At 45.6% G+C, this 19,052-nt stretch overlaps 1 protein-coding gene across 1 annotated transcript in view; it reads left to right on the top strand.

Moving 5' to 3' along the window:
* The window catches only part of PARP1 (poly(ADP-ribose) polymerase 1), a 47,698-nt gene that overhangs the window by 8,512 nt on the left and 20,134 nt on the right, over positions 1–19,052 (top strand). The window contains exons 3-9 of the mRNA XM_017882330.1: positions 7,772–7,887; positions 9,443–9,657; positions 11,313–11,412; positions 13,633–13,749; positions 14,390–14,566; positions 16,899–17,046; positions 18,866–19,006. Coding sequence (XP_017737819.1) covers positions 7,772–7,887; positions 9,443–9,657; positions 11,313–11,412; positions 13,633–13,749; positions 14,390–14,566; positions 16,899–17,046; positions 18,866–19,006 — 1,014 coding nt within the window. The remainder of the gene's footprint in view (positions 1–7,771; positions 7,888–9,442; positions 9,658–11,312; positions 11,413–13,632; positions 13,750–14,389; positions 14,567–16,898; positions 17,047–18,865; positions 19,007–19,052) is intronic.

Below are 19,052 nucleotides of genomic sequence, written 5' to 3'. Positions count from 1 at the left end.
CTCCTGTATATAGACCTTTTTTTTTTTTTTTGAGACCGAGTCTCGCTCTGTCGCTCAGGCTGGAGTGCAGTGGCCGGATCTCAGCTCAATGCAAGCTCCGCCTCCTGGGTTTACGCCATTCTCCTGCCTCAGCCTCCCGAGTAGCTGGGACTACAGGCACCCGCCACCTCGCCCGGCTAGTTTTTTGTATTTTTTAGTAGAGACGGGGTTTCACCGTGTTAGCCAGGATGGTCTGGATCTCCTGACCTCGTGATCCGCCCGTCTCGGCCCCCCAAAGTGCTGGGATTACAGGCTTGAGCCACCGCGCCCAGCCTAGACTTTTTTCTTAACAGCAGTTTTAGGTCCACAGCAAAATTGAGCAGAGTACAGAGTTTCCATATAGTCCTCCCCACCCCACACATACACAGACTTGTCCACAATCAACAACGCCACCAGAGTGGTCCATGGTTATAACTGACGAGCTACATTGACACATCGTTATCCCTTGAGGTCTGTACTTTACACGAGGCTCACTCTTGGTGTTATACATCCTTTCAGTTTTAACAAATGTACTTTGACATGCATGTACCTTTATGGTAGCCTTCAGAGTCCTTTCACTGCCTGGGAAATCCTCTGTGCTTTGCCTAGTCATTCCTCCCTCCCCTCTAACCTCTAGTAACCACTGATCTTTTTGCTTTCTCCGTCGTTTTTCCTTTTCCAGAATATAATATAGTTGGAATCATACAGAAGGTAGCCTTTTCAGATTGGCTTCTCTCACTAGTAATGTGCTCTTAAGATTCCTCCATGTCGGGCCGGGCACGGTGGCTCATACCTGTAATCCCAGCACTTTGGGAGGCTGAGGCGGGTGGATTACCAGGTCAGGAGTTTGAGACCAGCCTGGCCAATATGGTGAAACCCTGTCTCTATTAAAAATACAAAAATTAGCTGGGCGTGGTAGTGTGCCTCTGTAGTCCCAGCTACTCGGGAGGCTGAGACAGGAGAATTGCTTGACCCGGGAGGCAGAGGTTGCAGTGAGCCAGGATGGCGCCCCTGCACTCCAGCCTGGCAACAGAGCTAGACTCTATCTCGAAAAAAAGATTCCTCCATGTCTTGTCGTTTTATTACCGAGTAATATTCCATTGTCTGGATTACCAGTTTGTTTATTCATTGAGCTGCTGAAGGACATCTTGGTTGCTTCCAAATTTTGGCAATTATGAACAAAACTGCTGGAAACATCCATGTGCAGGTTTTTCTGGCGACATAAGTTTCAACTCCTTTGGGTAACCAAGGAGTACAATTGCTGGATCATGTGGTGAGAGTATATTTAGTTTTGTAAGAAACTGCCAAGCTGTCTTCCAAAAAGCTGAATCATTTTGCATTACACCAGCAATGGATGAGAATTCGTATCATTGTACATCTTTGCCAGCATTTGGTGTTGTCAGTGTTTTGGATTTTGGCCATTCTAATAGATGTATAGTATTTTATTATTGTTTTAATATTTATTTCCCTAATACTGTGATTATCTTGAACATCTTCTCATATATTTACCATCTGTATATCTTTGGTGAAATGTCTTTTGCCTGCCCCCGCCCCCACTTTTTTTTAAGAGTGTCTTGCTTTGTCGCCCAGGCTAGAGTGCAGTGGTGTGATCACAGTTCACTGCAACCTTGACCTCTGTCTCCCACCTCAGCCTCTTGAATAGCTGGGACTTCAGGTGCGCACCACCATGCCTGGCTAATTTTTAAAAATTTTTTGTAGAGACGGGACCTCACCTTGTTTCCCAGACTGGTCTCAAACTCCTGGTTTTGCTCTTTTTAAAATCAGATTGTTTGTTTTCTTACTGTTGATTCCTAAGAGTTCTTGGTATATTTTGGATAACAGCTCTTTATCTTATGTCTTTTGAAAATATTTTTTCTCAGTGTGTGGCTGGTCTTCCGCAGAGCAGAAGTTTTTAATTTTATGAAGTCTAGTTAATGAGTTACTTCTTTAGTGGATTGGGCTTTTGGTGTTGTTTGTAAAAAGTCATCACCAGACCCGAAGTCATCTAGATTTTCTTCTAGAAGTTTAACAGTTTTGTGTCTTACATTTAGGTCTGTGATCCATTTTGAGTTACGTTTTGTGAAGGGTGTAAGGTCTGTGTCTAGATTCCTTTTTTTTTTTTTCCACATGTGGATGTCCAGTTGTTACAGCTCCGCTTGTTGAAAAGACTATCTTTTCTCCCATTTTTGCCGTTACTTTTTTGTCACAGATCAGTGGACTGTGCTTGTGTGGCTCTGTTTCTGGGCTCCCTGTTCTGTCCCACTGATCTGCTTATCCCTTTGCCAGTACCACACTGTGTTGACTGCTGGGGCTTCATAGTAACTCTTTAGGTTGGGTAGTGTCAGCCATCCAACCTTGTTACTGTCATTACTGTCATGGCAGGAGGCAAAGGAGAAGCCGGCAGTTCACATGGCCGGAGCAGGAGGAAGACAGTGAGAGGGGAGGTGCTACACGTTTTTAAACAACCAGATCTCAGGAGAACTCACAAGTATCATGACACAGCACCAAGGCAGAAATCTGTCCCGTGATCCAGTCACCTTCCACCAGGCCCCACCACCAACATTCGAGATTATAATTTGATAGGAGATTTGGGTGGGGACACAGATCCAAACCGTATCACTGTCTGTCCTTCTTGCAGCTGGTCCTTGTAGCTGTTGCTATGTCTGACCAGCTGCTTGCTGCAAATAGATTAGTAACGGCTCAGAATTGGGAGTTTTAAAAAGTGAATAAATTTGTAAGAAAGGGTTCAGAGGGTGAGTATGCCAGTTTTAGCAGAGGGTAGGTCTCATTCTGTTGCCTAGGCTGGAATGTACTGGCAGTCTCTAACTCCTGGGCTCAAGCAGTCCTCCCACTTCAGCCTCTGAAGAAGCTAGGACTGTAGCCCAATTAATTTTTTAATTTTTTTTTTTTTTTTTTTAAATAGAGATAGAGTCTCACCATGTTGCCCAAGGGATCTTGCTAGTTCCCCAGGCTGGTCTCAAACTCCTGGCTTCAAACAATCTCACCTCTGCCTCCCAAAGTGCAGGGATTACAGGCATGAGCAAATACACCTGGCTGACGTTTTTCTTGTTCTGTGGCTGTTTTCTCTTTTGTGTTCAGGATAGGGAAAGAGGGAAAGTTGTAGGTTTAGGGGCATAGATGTGTTATATCTAGTTATAATTTAAATATACCTAAGTACATAGATAGATAGATAATCTCTGTCACCCAGGCTGGAGTGCTGTGGTGCCATCTTGGCTCACTGCAACCTCTCCCTCCTGGGTTGCTGGGATTACAGGTATGTGCCACCACACCTGGCTGGGTATTTTTAGTAGAGATGGAGTTTCGCCATATTGGCCAGGCTGACCTAAGTATAATTTTATAATATGAGAAGGCATAATAATTTTACTGAAAATGTGTCTTTTTGTGAAACTATCATAACCATACAGTTAGGATACTACCTACTGATTGTCCAGGGACTTTTCATCCAGAGAGCCTAACTTACTATTTTTAAATATATGAAAAGTTTAATTTATCCCAAATCCTCTAATTCACAAATGACTTATTAACATGTGGGATATCTCTTTAGAAAATACTAATTTGCTGGTGAGTGTGTGTGATTTTCTTTCCTGCAGAATTGAGATCCTACCCTAAGTATCACTTTCCTTAGTTGATTTTTTTTTCTTTTGGTGGCAAAATAGGCATAACATAAAATTTACCCTAACTTTTTTTTTTTTTTTTTTTTTAAGACAGGGTCTTGCTCTGTCGCCCAAGCTGGAGTACAGTGGTGCAATCATGGCTCACTACATCCCCTGTCTCTTGGGTTCAGACAATTCTCCTGCCTCAGCCTCCCAAGTAACTGGGATTACCGGTGTGCGCCACCACATCTGACTAATTTTTATATTTTTGGTAGAGACAGGGTTTCACTGTGTTGGCCAGGCTGGTCTTGAACTCCTGACCTCAGGTGATCCGCCTGCCTTGGCCTCCCAAAGTGCTGGGATCATAGGCATGAGCCACTGTGCCTGACCTGTCTTAACCATTTTTAAGTGTAGAGTTCAGTGGCATGAAGTAGATTCACATTGTTAGGCAAATATTACCATCATCCAGCTCCAGAACTTTTGCATCTGAAACTCCCAATCCATTAAGCAGTAACTGCGTGTTCTCCCTGCCCCTGGTAACCACTGTTTCTTCTATCTCTGTGAAGCTAAAACTCTAGCACCTCATGTGCATGGAGTTAGGCAGTTACTTGTACTTTTGTGTCTGGCTTACTTCACTCAGCATAGTTCTTCTAGGTTCATCCATGTTGCAGCATGTGTCTAAATTTCCTTCTTTTTAAAGACATAATAAACATTAATTGCATGAATATACCATATTTCATTTACCCATTCGTATGTCTGTGGACATTTAGGCGGTTTCTGCACTTTGTTTTTTGGTTTTTTTTTTTTTTGAGACAGAGTCTCACTCTATTGCCCAGGCTGGAGTGCAGTGACCTGATCTCGGCTCATTGCAGCCTCCGCCTCCCAGGTTCAGGTAAATCTCCTGCTTCAGCCTCCCGAGTAGCTGGGATTACAGGCATGCACCACCACATCCACCTAATTTTTTTATATTTTTTGGTAGAGACAAGGTTTCACCACATGGGCCAGGCTGGGATTACAGGCGTGAGCCACTGCGCCCGGCCAGGTTTCTGCATTTTGGCTATTATGAATGGTATTCATAATATGCATAATAATGATAATGAATATTAGTGCTATAATGAACATCGGTATACAAATATATGTTAGAGACCTTGCTTTCACTTCTCTGCTGTATATACCCAGAAGTGAAATGACTGAATCATGGTAATTCCATGTGTCATTTTTTGAGGAGCCTCCATCCTGTTTTCTACAACAGCTCCTCCATTTCCACCAGCAAGACAAGGGGATTCCAATTTGTCCTCATTCTTATGAACACTTTTTTTTTTTTTTAGTATAGCCATGCTAATGTGTGTGAAGTGTAGTATCTCACTGTGGTTTTTTGATTTTCATTTCCCTGACGACTAGTGATGTTGACCTGTTAGTACTTTTACAACTTGATATTTACTCTTTTCATGTTAAAAGTTACAGATTAAAGTGCATAGTAGTCATTTAGTGAGGTCTTGCTAAATTTCATGCAGTATTCCAAGTACTTGACATATTAATTTAATTGTGTCCTTGCAATAGGTCTTTGTCAGTTTCACAGGTGAGGACATTCAGTCACAGAGAAGTTAGGTAACTGACTCAAGGTTGTGCTGGTAGAAAATTCCTGAGCCAGGATTCAAATCCAGTCTGTCTTGCTTTTTTTCTTTTTTTTTTTTTTGAGACACGGTCTTGCTCTGTCACCCAGGCTGGAGTGCAGTGGAATGATCACAGCCCACACTCCAGCCTTGGCCTCCTGGGCTTAAGCAATCCTCCAGCCTGCTGAGCAGCTGGGACTCCAGGTGTGAGCTACCGCACCCAGCCGTGTCTTGCTTTTGAGACTAGAATTTTAACCTTTTAGTTATATTACAGATAGAGCTGCTGCAAACTTCTTGTACATCCCAGGCACCTGTACAGTTATTTCTTTAATTCTAAGATGTGCAGTTACTGTTCAAAGGGATGAACAATTTTAAGGCTTTCTATGTATGTGCCAAATTGCCTTCCAGAAAGGTTGCTTCAGTTGCACATGCTATACCAGCAGTATATAATATACCCATTTCTCTACTAACATACCATTCCTAAGTGTTTCCTTTTTTTGGAGACAGGGTCTCACTCTGTCACCCAAGGCTAGAGTGGAGTTGCATGATCCTAGCTCACTGTAACCTTGAACTCCTAGGCTCAAGCAATCTTCTTACTTTAGCTTCCTAGGTAGCTAGGAGTACAGGCATGCGCCACCATGCTGGGATTTGCTTTGGGGGCTGTGTTGTTTGTTTGTTTCTTCCTTAGATGGAGGAAGTCTCTATGTTGCCCAGGCTGGTCTTGAACTCCTGGGCTCAAGTGATCCTCTTGCCTCATCCTCACAAAGTGCTGGGATTACAGGTGTGAGGCACCATGCCTGGCCTTGTCTTTTTCTTAAGGAAATGTAAAAGATACTGATTCTTTGTCATAACATTTTACAAATATTTTTCCAAGTTTGACATTTTCTTTTAGTTTTGTCTATTGTATTTTTTTGCCTCATTAAAGTTTCATCTTTCACTGTTTGTATAGTCATGTCTGTCTTCTCATTTGTGATATGTCTTTGGTATTATATCTGGAATTTTTAAAATGATTTACAGTAGTTACATGCACAGATCTTACGTATACAGTTTAGTGAGTTTTGACAAATGCTTATACACATCTGGCATATACCCCATTGAGTTATAGACATTTCTGTCCCCCTGGGAAGTTCCCTTGTACTTTTGCTAGTCATTTTTCCCTGACTCAGGTAACCACTGTTCTGATTTCTATCCTCATATATTAATTTTGCCTGATTTAGAATTTCAGGAAGAAAAGGAATTGTATACCCTCTTATACGCTTTCTTCACTCAGCGCACTGCCTGTGAGATTCATCCAGGTCATCTTGTGTGTCATTAGTTCTTTTTATTTCTGGGGAGTAGTCCTTTGTTTGGGTATATCCATTTGTTTATCCATTTTACTGTTGGTGACTTTGGGGTTGTTGCCAGTTTGGGGCTATTACAAATACAGCTGCTAGGAATTCGATAGGCATCTCACTGGATCCGTGGATCAAATTGACATCTTAACAGTCCATGAACATGATGCATTTCTTCATTTGTTTAGGTCTTCTTTGATTTCAGCAGTCTTATAGCTTTTAGTGTGAGATCTTGCACGTCTTTTGTTAAATTTATCTAAGTGTTCTATGTATTTTAACACTGTTTAAATAACAATGCACTTGCCTTTCCAGTATGTTTATTGCTAGCATTAGACATCTTTGTATGTTTGTATATTGACAGTGTGCCCTGCGTATTTGCTAAATTCACTTAATTTAGTAGATTTTAAAATAGATTTCTCAAGATATCTCTTAGGAATATCAAATAGAATCATTTACAAGGAGAGATGGTTTTACTTACTCTTTTCCAAACTTATACCTTTTGTTTTTTTTTTTATTTCCTTAATGCGCTTACTACAACCTCCAATATAATATGGAATAGAAGTGATGGGAAGATAGCTTCATCTTATTCCTGGTCTTAGGCCTCTTACTACCTGATTCAGCCTGGGAATTTATTTTTATAATAAGAAAATAATCTAGTTTTTGTCCCAAATGTCTAGCCAGTGATCCCCACAACTCTTTATTGAATAATTCAACCTTTTCCCACTAATTTGAAATGATACCTTTACCACATATTTAATTCTTACATATACTTGTGTCTGGCTTGTATCAAAATATTTCCTTTAATTCCACACTTTGGTAAATAAAAGTATAATGGAAATTAGCAGGCTTAGTGAGACGTCAGTAAGCTTCCAAGGCTTTCAAGGTAAACACCTAATAAGTGCTTTCTAAAGTGTGGGAGGGGCCTCCAGAGGAAGAGGAGGAGACGGAATGTCATACAGCTGATCACCCCCTAATGTGCTGCTCTTTCAAGGAGAAGGGTCATTTATCTCCAGAAAAGAAGCTCTATTAGCTGACCATGGTTGTTACAGACAGATGAGATGGACCAATCGTAGTCTCCCAAGGCATAAGGTATCCTAGTGGAAGGATCCTGGGGAGGTAGAAGAGGACAGGGGGCTCCTCTAAGCTGCATTTTGGAGCTGTTGAGATGAGCATTGCCCTCTGTTTGATTCTTCAGGCAAAGGCCAGGATGGAATTGGTAGCAAGGCAGAGAAGACGCTAGGTGACTTTGCAGCAGAGTACGCCAAGTCCAACAGAAGCACATGCAAGGGGTGTATGGAGAAGATAGAAAAGGTAAGGTCTTGGGGGCTCAGATCCCTGAACTTTATGAATTGCTTGCATTGATGTCATTGTCTATCTCAAGAGAGGAGAAGAAATGGGGGCTTTAGGGTGCTAGCTCAACGCAAGTGATTAAAAATAAACTGAAGACGTTAGTGTTGACCAGATATGACAGTGACTTCCAGACAAGTCTGGTCTAGTTCTCTGGTATGAATGCATCTGCTCTTGGAAAGCATTAACAAAAGGGGTGTCTTTTGGATCCAACAGTGGCTGGGGGAAAGATTGTCTGTGCTTTATGGTAGAATTAGGTGTAAGGAATGTGTTTACCCTGGTATGAGCCTCCAGCCTTTTTCTGTTTAATCAGAGGATCTTCATTAACCAGGCTTTCCCACTAGTTCTAGTCCTTGAAGGCTGATAGCCAGTCAGACAAAATGGACGGAGACACAGGTAGAAGGGAAGGCTTGTGCCCCACAGCCTTCTCACCCTTCTCTAATGTGACATGCACGTATTAATTGATTCATTCGAGGTATTAATTGAAAGTTTGTGCCTCCTGGAGGTGTTGTACAGAAAATTGAGGTGAGCCAATGGGTATTTAGAAAATGAAAACATGGAATTGCTGTATCTTCTCCAGCTACCTTCAACCACCAAAAATTTAAGGCAAACGTTAAGATCCTCTTTGCCTCAAGGGGAATGCCAGGTGGTGTGTGGTGCTGGGTTGCTGGCTTTATGTATTGTCAGGAGCCCCTCCTGCTGCATTCTCTGGGTTGAGCCTCCCAGGCCTGGAACTCTCCTGGGAATATCAGGTCTGGGGACTGGGGACCTGCGCAGGCTGGCAGGACTGAATTCTTGCCTGTGGGGTTATTACTCCTTAGAGGGTGTCATCTGTAAAGAGACTAAGGAGGCCATAGGAGGGTGGGAATGGACAGAAAATTCCTGCTAATACAAAAATGCTGCATTGAGGGGCTGGGCGCGGTGGTGCGGTAGGCTGAGGCAGGAGTATTGCTTGAGTCCAGGAGTTCTGGACCAGCCCGGGCAACATAGTGAGACCTCATCTCTACAAAAAAATTAGCCAGGCAAGGCTGAGGTAGGAGGGTCACTTAAGCCTAGGAGGCAGAAGTTGCAGTGAGTTGAGATCAAGTCACTGCACTCCAGCCTGGGCAACAAAGCAAGACCCTGTCTCAAAAAAAAAAAAAAAAAAATGCTGCATTGGAAGCCCACGCAGGTGTGCAAGGCTCTAGCTCTGCCCAGCACACCATACCATGTGTTTTTATGCCTGCCCCAGGTCAACAGAAACATCTTAAGGGGAATGTTAGCAATTCTTCACATGTCCAGACAGGTAGGTAGGTCGCCAGCCATTTGAAATTTAAGGAACCCTGAGTCTTGAGGGTAATACACAATCCTTGATGACCTGAGAGAGCTAAACCTCTCAAAAGCCCATGAGTCCTCAAGTTGGCGGGCAGGCCTTGACTTGTTCCTGCAGCCCCTCACTGGTTGGAGCGCAGGCTGCCCGTATCATGTTCACCATCCTTCCTCGTCACTCCCTTGGTACCATATACGGTTTTTCCTGCAGGGCCAGGTGCGCCTGTCCAAGAAGATGCTGGACCCGGAGAAGCCACAGCTAGGCATGATTGACCGCTGGTACCACCCACACTGCTTTGTCAAGAACAGGGAGGAGCTGGGTTTCCGGCCCGAGTACAGTGCGAGTCAGCTCAAGGGCTTCAGCCTCCTTGCTGCAGAGGATAAAGAAGCCCTGAAGAAGCAGCTCCCAGGAGTCAAGAGCGAAGGGTGGGTGGAGCGCTGTGGGGTTGCCCTGGGGGTTCAGTGAGGGGCTTGAGGGAGGCCCGAAGGCTCTACAGGTTCCATACCACTCCTCTGTTTCCCTTCACTGACTGTCAGTAAGCCACGGAGATGCAAACTGAGGAACGGTGACAGCAGAGATCTGGGGGCAAAGGACAGGGTAGGGAAGGACAGCCAGGGATTCCCATGTCCTCTGCCGAGAGCCCTCTGCCCTGTGAGACCTGCTTCCTGGTGGTCTATTCGCCTTCCGACATCTGATCTCCATGGACAGGCTAACTACACTTTTCCACGACAGCCCTTTAGATAGTTAAAAGACCACCCTCCTTCCCTGGGTATTTGTTTTGCCTGGGTTGATCACTTAACAATGCTGGGAGAATCGTGACCATTTTTAGTTAGGGGATGGGCAGTGGATAATTTTCCTGGCTTAGAGTTCAGGATGATAAGGGTTTTGCATGGTGTTAAAATTTAGAATGGGAAGGACCATCAGTGACTATCTTGAATACATGGACACCTCTTGCTGTCTGCAGTTTACCCTCTGCTTGTCCCTCAGCCTCAGTCTGGAGAATTGCTTGTTAACAGGCACACCAGGGGTGGTGTGGTAGAGCCTGGTATGCACCCTGTTCCTTGGACGGTGACTGGGCAACCATCAAGCAGCCATCACACATTATCTCAGTTCATAATGCCTGTTCATTGCAGCAACACATGGGGCTTTAGAATGTGCAAGAAAATTGAAAAATCAGGCCATGGGTCAAAAAGCCCACAGGGCATTGCAGCACGTGATATAGGTGTTAGAGTCCATCAGCTCCCACGTAAGCCATGATAACTGCCAGAATGTGTTGAGCACATTTCGTATGCCAGGCACTGTATCGAGCCCTGTATTTGGACTGTTTGATTTGCCCGTCACCAGAGTTCTGTGAGGCAGATGGTATTCTTTTCCCTATTTTATGGCTGAGGAAAGTGAAAGGGTTTATGCTCAGGTCTGTGAGATAGCTGAGACTGAGACCACTGTGGCTGTCCTGCCCCTGTGTTTTAGGGGCAGGTGATAGCCTCAGAGCCATGTTTGCTGAGCAAGCTGGGGCAGGCTGGTTAGCGCTGCTTTGACTGTCACTTCTTGTCTAGGCTTTATATGGCAGTATGGCCCCACCTCTGTGAGCAGCCTCTTTCCCTTGCTCTGTGTTTTAGCTCGAAAGGCCCAGCCCCCTGGACTTGTGCTTTGTCTTTCTGCAATCCCTGCCCCCTAGCCATGGGCTTACCTCTAGCCTAGTCCCTGCTAGAACCTTCCAGGCCAGGAGATACATAGGTGTTTGTTTTGTTTTGTTTTGTTTTACCTCAGGTGGGGCCTGAGCCCTGGATTCTTGTAATGGGTTGTTCTAAGTCCCTGGAACAACCCTAGCGCCTCTCCCTGGCTGGGAGAGTATGTTCTGAAATGGATGGTGTCTTCTGCCATCTTGGTTGCAAATACTCCCTGAGTAGACAGTGATCGCCTAAGGGCACTGAGTGGGGCAGGGGTTAGGGAGTGACAAGTGTGAGTAGGCCCTACAGGGAGTTGATAGAATGACATTAAGATACTGTATCACCGCAAGTCACTGGGTGTCAGATTTTTAATGGCTCTGGCTCTCTCTCATATCCTGTGTCTCCTTCAGAAAGAGAAAAGGCGATGAGGTGGATGGAGTAGATGAAGTGGCCAAGAAGAAACCTAAAAAAGAAAAAGACAAAGATAGTAAGCTTGAAAAAGCTCTAAAGGTGAGTTCTCAGCTCTGTGTCTCCTTTCAACATGCTGCTGTCTGGATTCTCTTTCTCTTTCTGGGAAGACAATTCAAGGACTTGTGTCCCACTTACTAAGAACTTTAGCAAATTGATGGCTGTCATTAAATAGCATGACTTTTTCCCCAGATTATTTTCCCTCCTCCCAAGGAAACCATTTTTATTTGAAAGAGAACCCACATTAGGCTGTAGGTGTCCAACCTGCAGCCAGGCTTGAGCAAAGGCTGAGTGCTCTGTTCCCACTCACCAGCCTCTTACTGGGATGCCAGAGATTCATGCTTTGGCCAAATTATGCACTACTGTACACCCTGCACCTTTGTGGTCACTTGCAAACATTGGAAACTGAATACTTAATTAAAGGATGCCAGAGATTCTTAGCATAGACAAATGGCTTGAAGAGATCAAGTGTCTCTACATTTTTTAAATGAAGATCTCTCATTTTTAAAAAGGAACAGATGACTGATAATGATAGGAGAAAACTATCCATTAAATCGGTGGTCCTTGACCAGAAAGATTCATCCCTGTGTTGATTATGTATGTGTTGAAGCAAAGCAAAAATTATTAATCAGAATGCTGGGTGTTTGGGAAATTGGGGGAGAACAGTTGGTCTCTCCTTGAGCAAATGATTTCCATGAACCGTCTGCTTGTGTATCTTGTATGAGTATTCAGTTTTTACTAGTAGTATTAAAACTAAAAGCAATTTCTGATATAGTTCTAGTTGCTAACTAAGACTCACATATTTTGTTCAATTGTCTTAGGGTAAAAAAGCGTCTGTCATGCACCGAAACTGGCTGCAGGAGAACCGTGGTGCCACTTCACATTGGCCGTTCAGTGAGATTAGTGTCCTTCTCTCTTCCCCATTGATATCAGAGATGTATAGAGAGTCAGAAAATTAAAATGCCCCTCAGAGTTCCCACCGTGGCACATCTGTGTCTGCTGGCTCTCTACCCTTGGTCATCTAGGTGACATTGTTGTACTTCTTCCATTTAACCCTGTGCCACTAGACCTTTTCCTCATCCTCCCACGTCTCCATTCCTGGTGTCCCGGCGTATGCTGTGTGCAACAGAGAGGAGATGTCGAGAGAGCCCTTAAAAATGAAGCTGGGAAACGGAGCAGACGTGTGTGCCTGCAGCTTCACCAGGGGAGTTAAAATCCTCCTTTGGTACTAATAGCAACCCTATAGGATATGATAGGGCTGGTGCTTTTGTCTCCATTTTACAGAGGTGGGATCTGAGCAGAGATGGTGAATAACTTGCCCATTTTCCTGGGGAAGGAGGAGACTCACCTCAGACTTTAAAATGGAGAGGCTGATAGCTTTCTCAGCAAGCTTGATTGTTGTGAGAATAAATGAGATGAGGCCAGACACAGTGGCTCGCGCCTGTAATCCCAGCACTTTGGGAGGCTGAGGCAGGCGGATCACTTGAGGCCAGAAGTTTAAGACTAGCCTGGCCAACATGGTGAAACACCATTTCTATTAAAAATACAAAAATTAGCTGGGTGTGGTGTTGCACACCTGTAATCCCAGCTACTCAGGACACTGAGGCAGGAGAATTGCTTGAACCCAAAAGGTGGAGGTTGCAGTCAGCTGAGATCTCACCACTGCACTGCAGCCTGGGTGACAGAGTGAGACTCCATCTCAAAGAAAAAGAGTAAGTGAGATGACACGTAAAAGCATCCAACCAAGAGTAGGCATTTTAATAAAGATTAAAACTTCCATTTTCAGAAGAGTTTAAATGCATTCCTCTGTGATACTGAATATAATATACCATCAAGGAAATTAGTGTTTGTGAATCATTCCTACTCTAAGATTGGTGGAGAACGGCCATACCCTGCCTCCTCTAGTTGCTGATAAACATGGGCCCTGGGCTCAGCCTAGCACTTCCAGGCTCTTACCTTGTGTCTCTGGGGATTGGTTTCTGAGAGTTGGTTCCAGGAGCCTTGGTGCAATCTCCCCCAAACCCTTAGGGCTTCCTCCTCACCTTCCACAGTATTCTCTGAGAGACCACACAACAGGCTTAATTTGGTGTCCACAGGAGCATGACCAGGAGTCAAATCCTGTGCTGATCACCCAGGTTTGGAGTGGCAGCTCGCTGGTGCACCAGGGTATAACTGGAGGCTCAGCATGACCAGGGCTCCTCCTCCAGTTGAATTATTCCTTTGAAAAGAGCTGGCCTCTCAGCCACTGGGTCTTGTCCATAGGCTCAGAATGACCTGATCTGGAACATCAAGGATGAACTAAAGAAAGTGTGTTCGACTAATGACCTGAAGGAGCTACTCATCTTCAACAACCAGCAAGTACCTTCTGGGGAGTCGGCGGTGAGCTGCCTTTGTGTTAAGTGGGACACGCATGTGAGGCTGACCCTGTCGTTGTGGAGTGACTGTCCCAGTGGAGTGTGGGAGGCCCTCTGTGTGAACACCTGCTGGTATTAATTGCAAGGAGTATAAATTGTGGTTGTGTTGCACGGTCATCACCACCATCGTGGTCACCATTTTTCTGGGATGGATGAGGCCGGCATTCACACGCCCCACTAGACATCTTCCACATGTTAGTGCTTGTTCTAGAGTGCCAGGCCTGTGGAGTGGAGAGCCCCCTCCTGAGGGATGGCATGACGGTGTCCCCAACTGGTCCTTCTCTGCTGTCATTCTTGGAAGTTGACTTGGCACTGTACTTTGTGCAATGCCAGTGGATGCTCTGGGCTCTCCCTTCATTTCTCAATCACTGAGGGATGGGGGAGCTGCAGGAACACTTGGAAATAAGGTCTCCTACATTACAAGAATCCAAGCTCCTTTGTAAACAAAGGGCGGGGTGGGGTGTTGAGAGCCCCACAGCAAGCCCACAGCAAGAAGTCTCTTTGTAGAGAGAGAAATCTGTGCAAGTTCCTCCATCCCACATTAGTAAGTGTCCTTTTCTGTAGTCCCGCATTTGCCCTCTGATGTGTTTCTCCCCTGGCTGCAGATCTTGGACCAAGTAGCCGATGGCATGGCATTCGGTGCCCTCCTTCCCTGCAAGGAATGCTCGGGTCAGCTGGTCTTCAAGAGTGATGCTTATTACTGCACTGGGGACGTCACTGCCTGGACCAAGTGTATGGTCAAGACACAGACACCCAACCGGAAGGAGTGGGTAACCCCAAAGGTAAGGGGTGGGGGAAGATCCTGGGATCTGTTAGGAGAAAAACCTGGCCCCACTTTCTGCGCTTGTTCATACTTCAGGTCCCTGAGATTGCAGGGCCCTGTTCCTCAGACTTCTTTACAGATGTGTCATCCTATTAACCAGAATATAAAATTGTATGTTTGCAAACTATACAAATGTAGAACCAAAGCTCCTCTAAGTATGAAGTAGAGGTTTGTCCATTTGGTGTAAAATGTTGCTTACAAAGACCATGAATAATTTTTATTTATTGAATGCCTCCTATGTGCCAGGCACAGTTCTAGGCTTGAGGGACATATGGTGAAGAAATGGATAGTAATTCCTGCTTTCTGATACAAGTTTTTTTCAAGGACATTTCCTTGCCTAGTGCCAGCAGAAGAATTGGATCCAGAGTTCACATATCTCCTAGTATTGCACGTTCTTTTTTTAATGTAACTGTTTATGGAATTCTCAACACAAAATACCTCCATGGGGAGCCCCCTTTGGAGCCATGCTGGTGGGGTTCTGGCAGTATCTTTGTGGAGCTGGCTGCTCCAGGGACCTCGCCTGTGCCTGCTCAGACTCAGCAGGATCCAGGCCCAGCAGCCTGTCTAGGTGCAGAGCTCTGCCACTCACCAATCTGCTTCCCTCGCTGTTGCCTGCTCCTGGGTGGAGCACTTGGAACAGCGGCACACAGTACACCCTCAGGAATCGTTAGCCGAGCAATAGTCGACATTACTCGCTCTTCACCTACATCTGAACTCCATTTCCACCAGCCCCTGACTCACTTGTTCACTGCCATGATTGCATGATCTCCCCTAATTTTCTCTCTATGCCTTTACTTGAATGCTTCCTGTAAAATAAATCTGAGCTTAGCACTTCCCCACCCTTAAAATCTTATACTGATTCCCCGATTTTTCTGGGTATGCAAATCTTCCAGACCCTTATGTGGTATTTGTATTTCTTTTACTATCTTCGATGGGGAAATAATAAGATGGCAGTAAGCAATGTGCCATCCCTTGTATTTTATATATCAATTTTTGAGCATCTGTATACATTTTTAAAGGTTATGTGCATGTGCGAGACAAGTTTTCAGTCTGGCACTACTTGCTGCCCATGCAGTGACACTGTTGCCCCCAGGCACTTGTCCCACAGAATCAAGGCCAGCTCCGTAGCTTGTCCTCAGAGCCCTCCATGATGCGGCTCTGCTGGCCATCTGCAGCCTCTTTCTGCCACCCTTTTCCTCCTCCTCACATACCCCTCTCCCCACCCCACCGCCAGTCTTGCTCATTCTTTTTAGGAATACCTAGCAATAGGGCACCTGGCCAGGGCACCCTACATGCCACCATGTGCTACTCAGATGGCTGTGCTTAGGCAGTCCCCTGTGTTTTCAGCTCCCAGTGGGCTTAGCAGATCACTGTCTCCAGGTGCATGGTAGCGTTCCCTGTCTCACATCACCTTAGCACACCTCTGGCATAGCTTAGCTCCTGAGTTAAAGTTCACCTTCCTATAGCTGATGCTCAGTCACAAATGAGATACTTTCTCAAGGGGAGAAACTGTCTTTTTAACCAACTATGGTTGGTAGCACATATTAGGTGGTCAGTGTGTGTTGGAAGCAATCTGTGACCTCTTGTATCCAGCTGACACCCTGAACACAGGCATAGATGGAAAGAGCAGTTTCTTGATTGGGCGAAGACCTGGGAGCACAGGGTCTTTCCCTGAGCTTCATGTATTTGATAGTTACTGAGTGACCATTTAGAACAAGGCCGCTTGTAAATCACTCAGAGTGAAGAGTGAATTGTGCTGATGGAAGAATTTATAGTGAATACCGTAGGGCTCTCTGCATTCATTTTCCTTTTCTAAAAAGGAAAGTGAATACTGTGATTTCATTTTGGGTAATAATCTCCCAGTGTGTATGGTATTGAGGTCTTGAAGTTCTGGAGTAGGCATGTGATCCCACAGAGGCCTGTTAACTCTCAAAGGGAACAACTCAAGAATGAGGCCAGGGAGGCTATAGTCATACAGCAGTTCCAGTGGTGGTTCCTGACCAAATTGGCCACTGGTTTGTGTTTTTGTTTTTTCTGGGAAAGATTTTTCTCTTAAAGCAGCCACAATACCACCCCTATTATAAATGTAAAAGTACCAGAAATAAGTACTGTAGCAGCAATAATACTGTCTTTCATTCTGGAAGCCTCACGTTTTTCTATTTTTTGTTACTCTTTATTGTAAGAAGAAAAAAAGAGATTCTTTAATTTGGACAAGCCAAATCCTTTTTGGTCTATGAGGTGGTTACTTCAAGGGAGAGCTAGCTTCTTAACTAAAACTTAATATTTTTTAGGAATTCCGAGAAATCTCTTACCTCAAGAAATTGAAGGTTAAAAAGCAGGACCGTATATTCCCCCCAGAAACCAGCGCCCCAGTGGTGGCCACGCCCCCACCCTCCACAGCCTCGGTGCCTGCTGCTGGGAACTCCTCTGCTTCAGCAGGTACAGCTCTTAGGGCCCCAGTCATAGAACTGCTTTGCAGGAATTGTTTGCCCACTACTTGCTGGTGGTGTGGAGCTGGTGAAGAAAGTATCCATCAAGGGTCTCTCTTTGCTGACCCCACCATGGGGAAGCCTTGTCCTACAGGGGATAGACCTCTTCCCTTGGCTTGTTACACCCCCAACTACAGCAAGGTGGGAGGGGATTAAGAACATAGCATCGGCTGGGAGCAGTGACTCACACCTGTAATCCCAGCACGTTGGGAGGCTGAGGCAAAAGAATTGCTGAGGCCAGGAGTTCGAGACCAGCCTGGGCAATGTAGCGAGACCCCCATCTCTACAAAAATGTTTAAAATTATCCGGGTGTAGCAGCATGTGCCTTTAGCCCTAGATACTCAGGAGGCTGAGGTGGAGGATCCCTTGAGCCTGGGAGGTCAAGGCTGCACTGAGCTATGATCACACCATTGCACTCCAGCCTGGGCGACGGAGTGATACCCTCTCTCTAAAAATAAAATAAACATTGTAAAAGAACAAGTGACTCTTATTCTAGGAGGCTAGGAGAGGGGCTCCTAAGAAAGGCTAGGTTGACAGCCTTACTTGGAGTACCGCGCAGGGTCTCCTGCCTGACCTCACTGCAGAGCACCATCAGAGGCCTTACTCTCCAGGCCGCCCTGCACCCACCAGTCATCACGACCCTGGTGTGATGCTCGAGTCTCTGTTGTATGCAGAGGGAGTTACTGATCAGCACTAGTGAGAAATGCCCCAAGCCAACCAAGACAGTGAGAGCAATGTATTTGTTGGCAGGAGAAGTGACCCGCTGCTTATTTACTCAGAGACATGTGGCATAGTCTGATGGCGAAGGTCACAGTTTGGTGGGTGGAGGATGAAGGTTCCGTCCTTGAACATAAACCTGTTATTGACCTCCTTTTCATATCCTGAGAGGGGACCAGTGGTCACTGCAGTGTGTGTGGGTGGTCATCCCTAGTCCATTGTGCTGCTGGCAGCCTGAGTCCAAGTGCCCACATGAAGGGCCAGGTGGGGCCTGGCATTCTGACCCCTCCATGGAGGGTTCCCTCCTCTGCTTTCCCCTAACTTGCAATTCAGCATAAATCAATAATTTTGTTCTCTGGAGACCTCACCAGTTTCAGTTAAACTGTCAGTGTTTCCTAGTTGTTTGCCCTCACAGGGAAGGCAGTAAGGACTTTTCCTTGCAGCATCTCCAGTTTTGGAAACGTGTCACCAGCACTGTGTTGTTTGCTGTGAACAGAAGGCACACCCCTGTCCAGGCCTTTCTGGCCTGGGTCAGTGCACACCAGGCAGCTGCTTTTCGCCTAGAATCGGTTAGCTCAGCTCAGTGTGATTGTGCTGGCCACTCCTTTGAGGGACTATCATGGACATGTCTCATTTTAAAATGGGGTTAATTAATAAGAATTGCAGTTTGGGAGAATAACAGAAGGAATTGGGGGTTCATGTGACCTTACCCCTCTTCCCATCCTGGTCCCTCATCCGCAGATGCAGCCTTCCTAGCCTGACCATGGAGCGGACCTGGGGTAACCCCCAGCTGCCCGGCTCATACCAGCAAGGCTGGCCTGGCCATGGAGTGGCATTTTGTGGCTTGCTCCCTGCCCAGTCCTTTCTGTGTTGAGGAACATCTGTAGGTGCTCAGATGGCAGCTTGCTGTCCCATCCTGTTTTCTCACAAGTGTATTTTCATAGGCTTTTCCCCAGGAGCTCACTGCTTGGCTCGCCTGCTCCTCCACCTCCCCTTACTGGGGAGCAGCACCGGAGTTGACCTTGCTGAATGATTCTCTCTTTTCATCCCAGATAAGCCATTATCCAACATGAAGATCCTGACTCTTGGGAAGCTGTCCCGGAACAAGGATGAAGTGAAGGCTATGATTGAGAAACTCGGGGGGAAGTTGACAGGGACAGCCAATAAGGCTTCCCTGTGCATCAGCACCAAAAGTGAGTTGAATCTGAATTTGTGCAACAGGTATAATGCTCTGTGTCT

Source organism: Rhinopithecus bieti, unplaced genomic scaffold, assembly GCF_001698545.2.
Source record: "Rhinopithecus bieti isolate Rb0 unplaced genomic scaffold, ASM169854v2 scaffold_13261, whole genome shotgun sequence".
NCBI classification, from domain to species: Eukaryota; Metazoa; Chordata; class Mammalia; order Primates; family Cercopithecidae; genus Rhinopithecus; species Rhinopithecus bieti.
The sequence above is the reverse complement of the archived record's forward strand: the minus strand, read 5'-3'. Positions and strand labels throughout refer to the sequence as shown.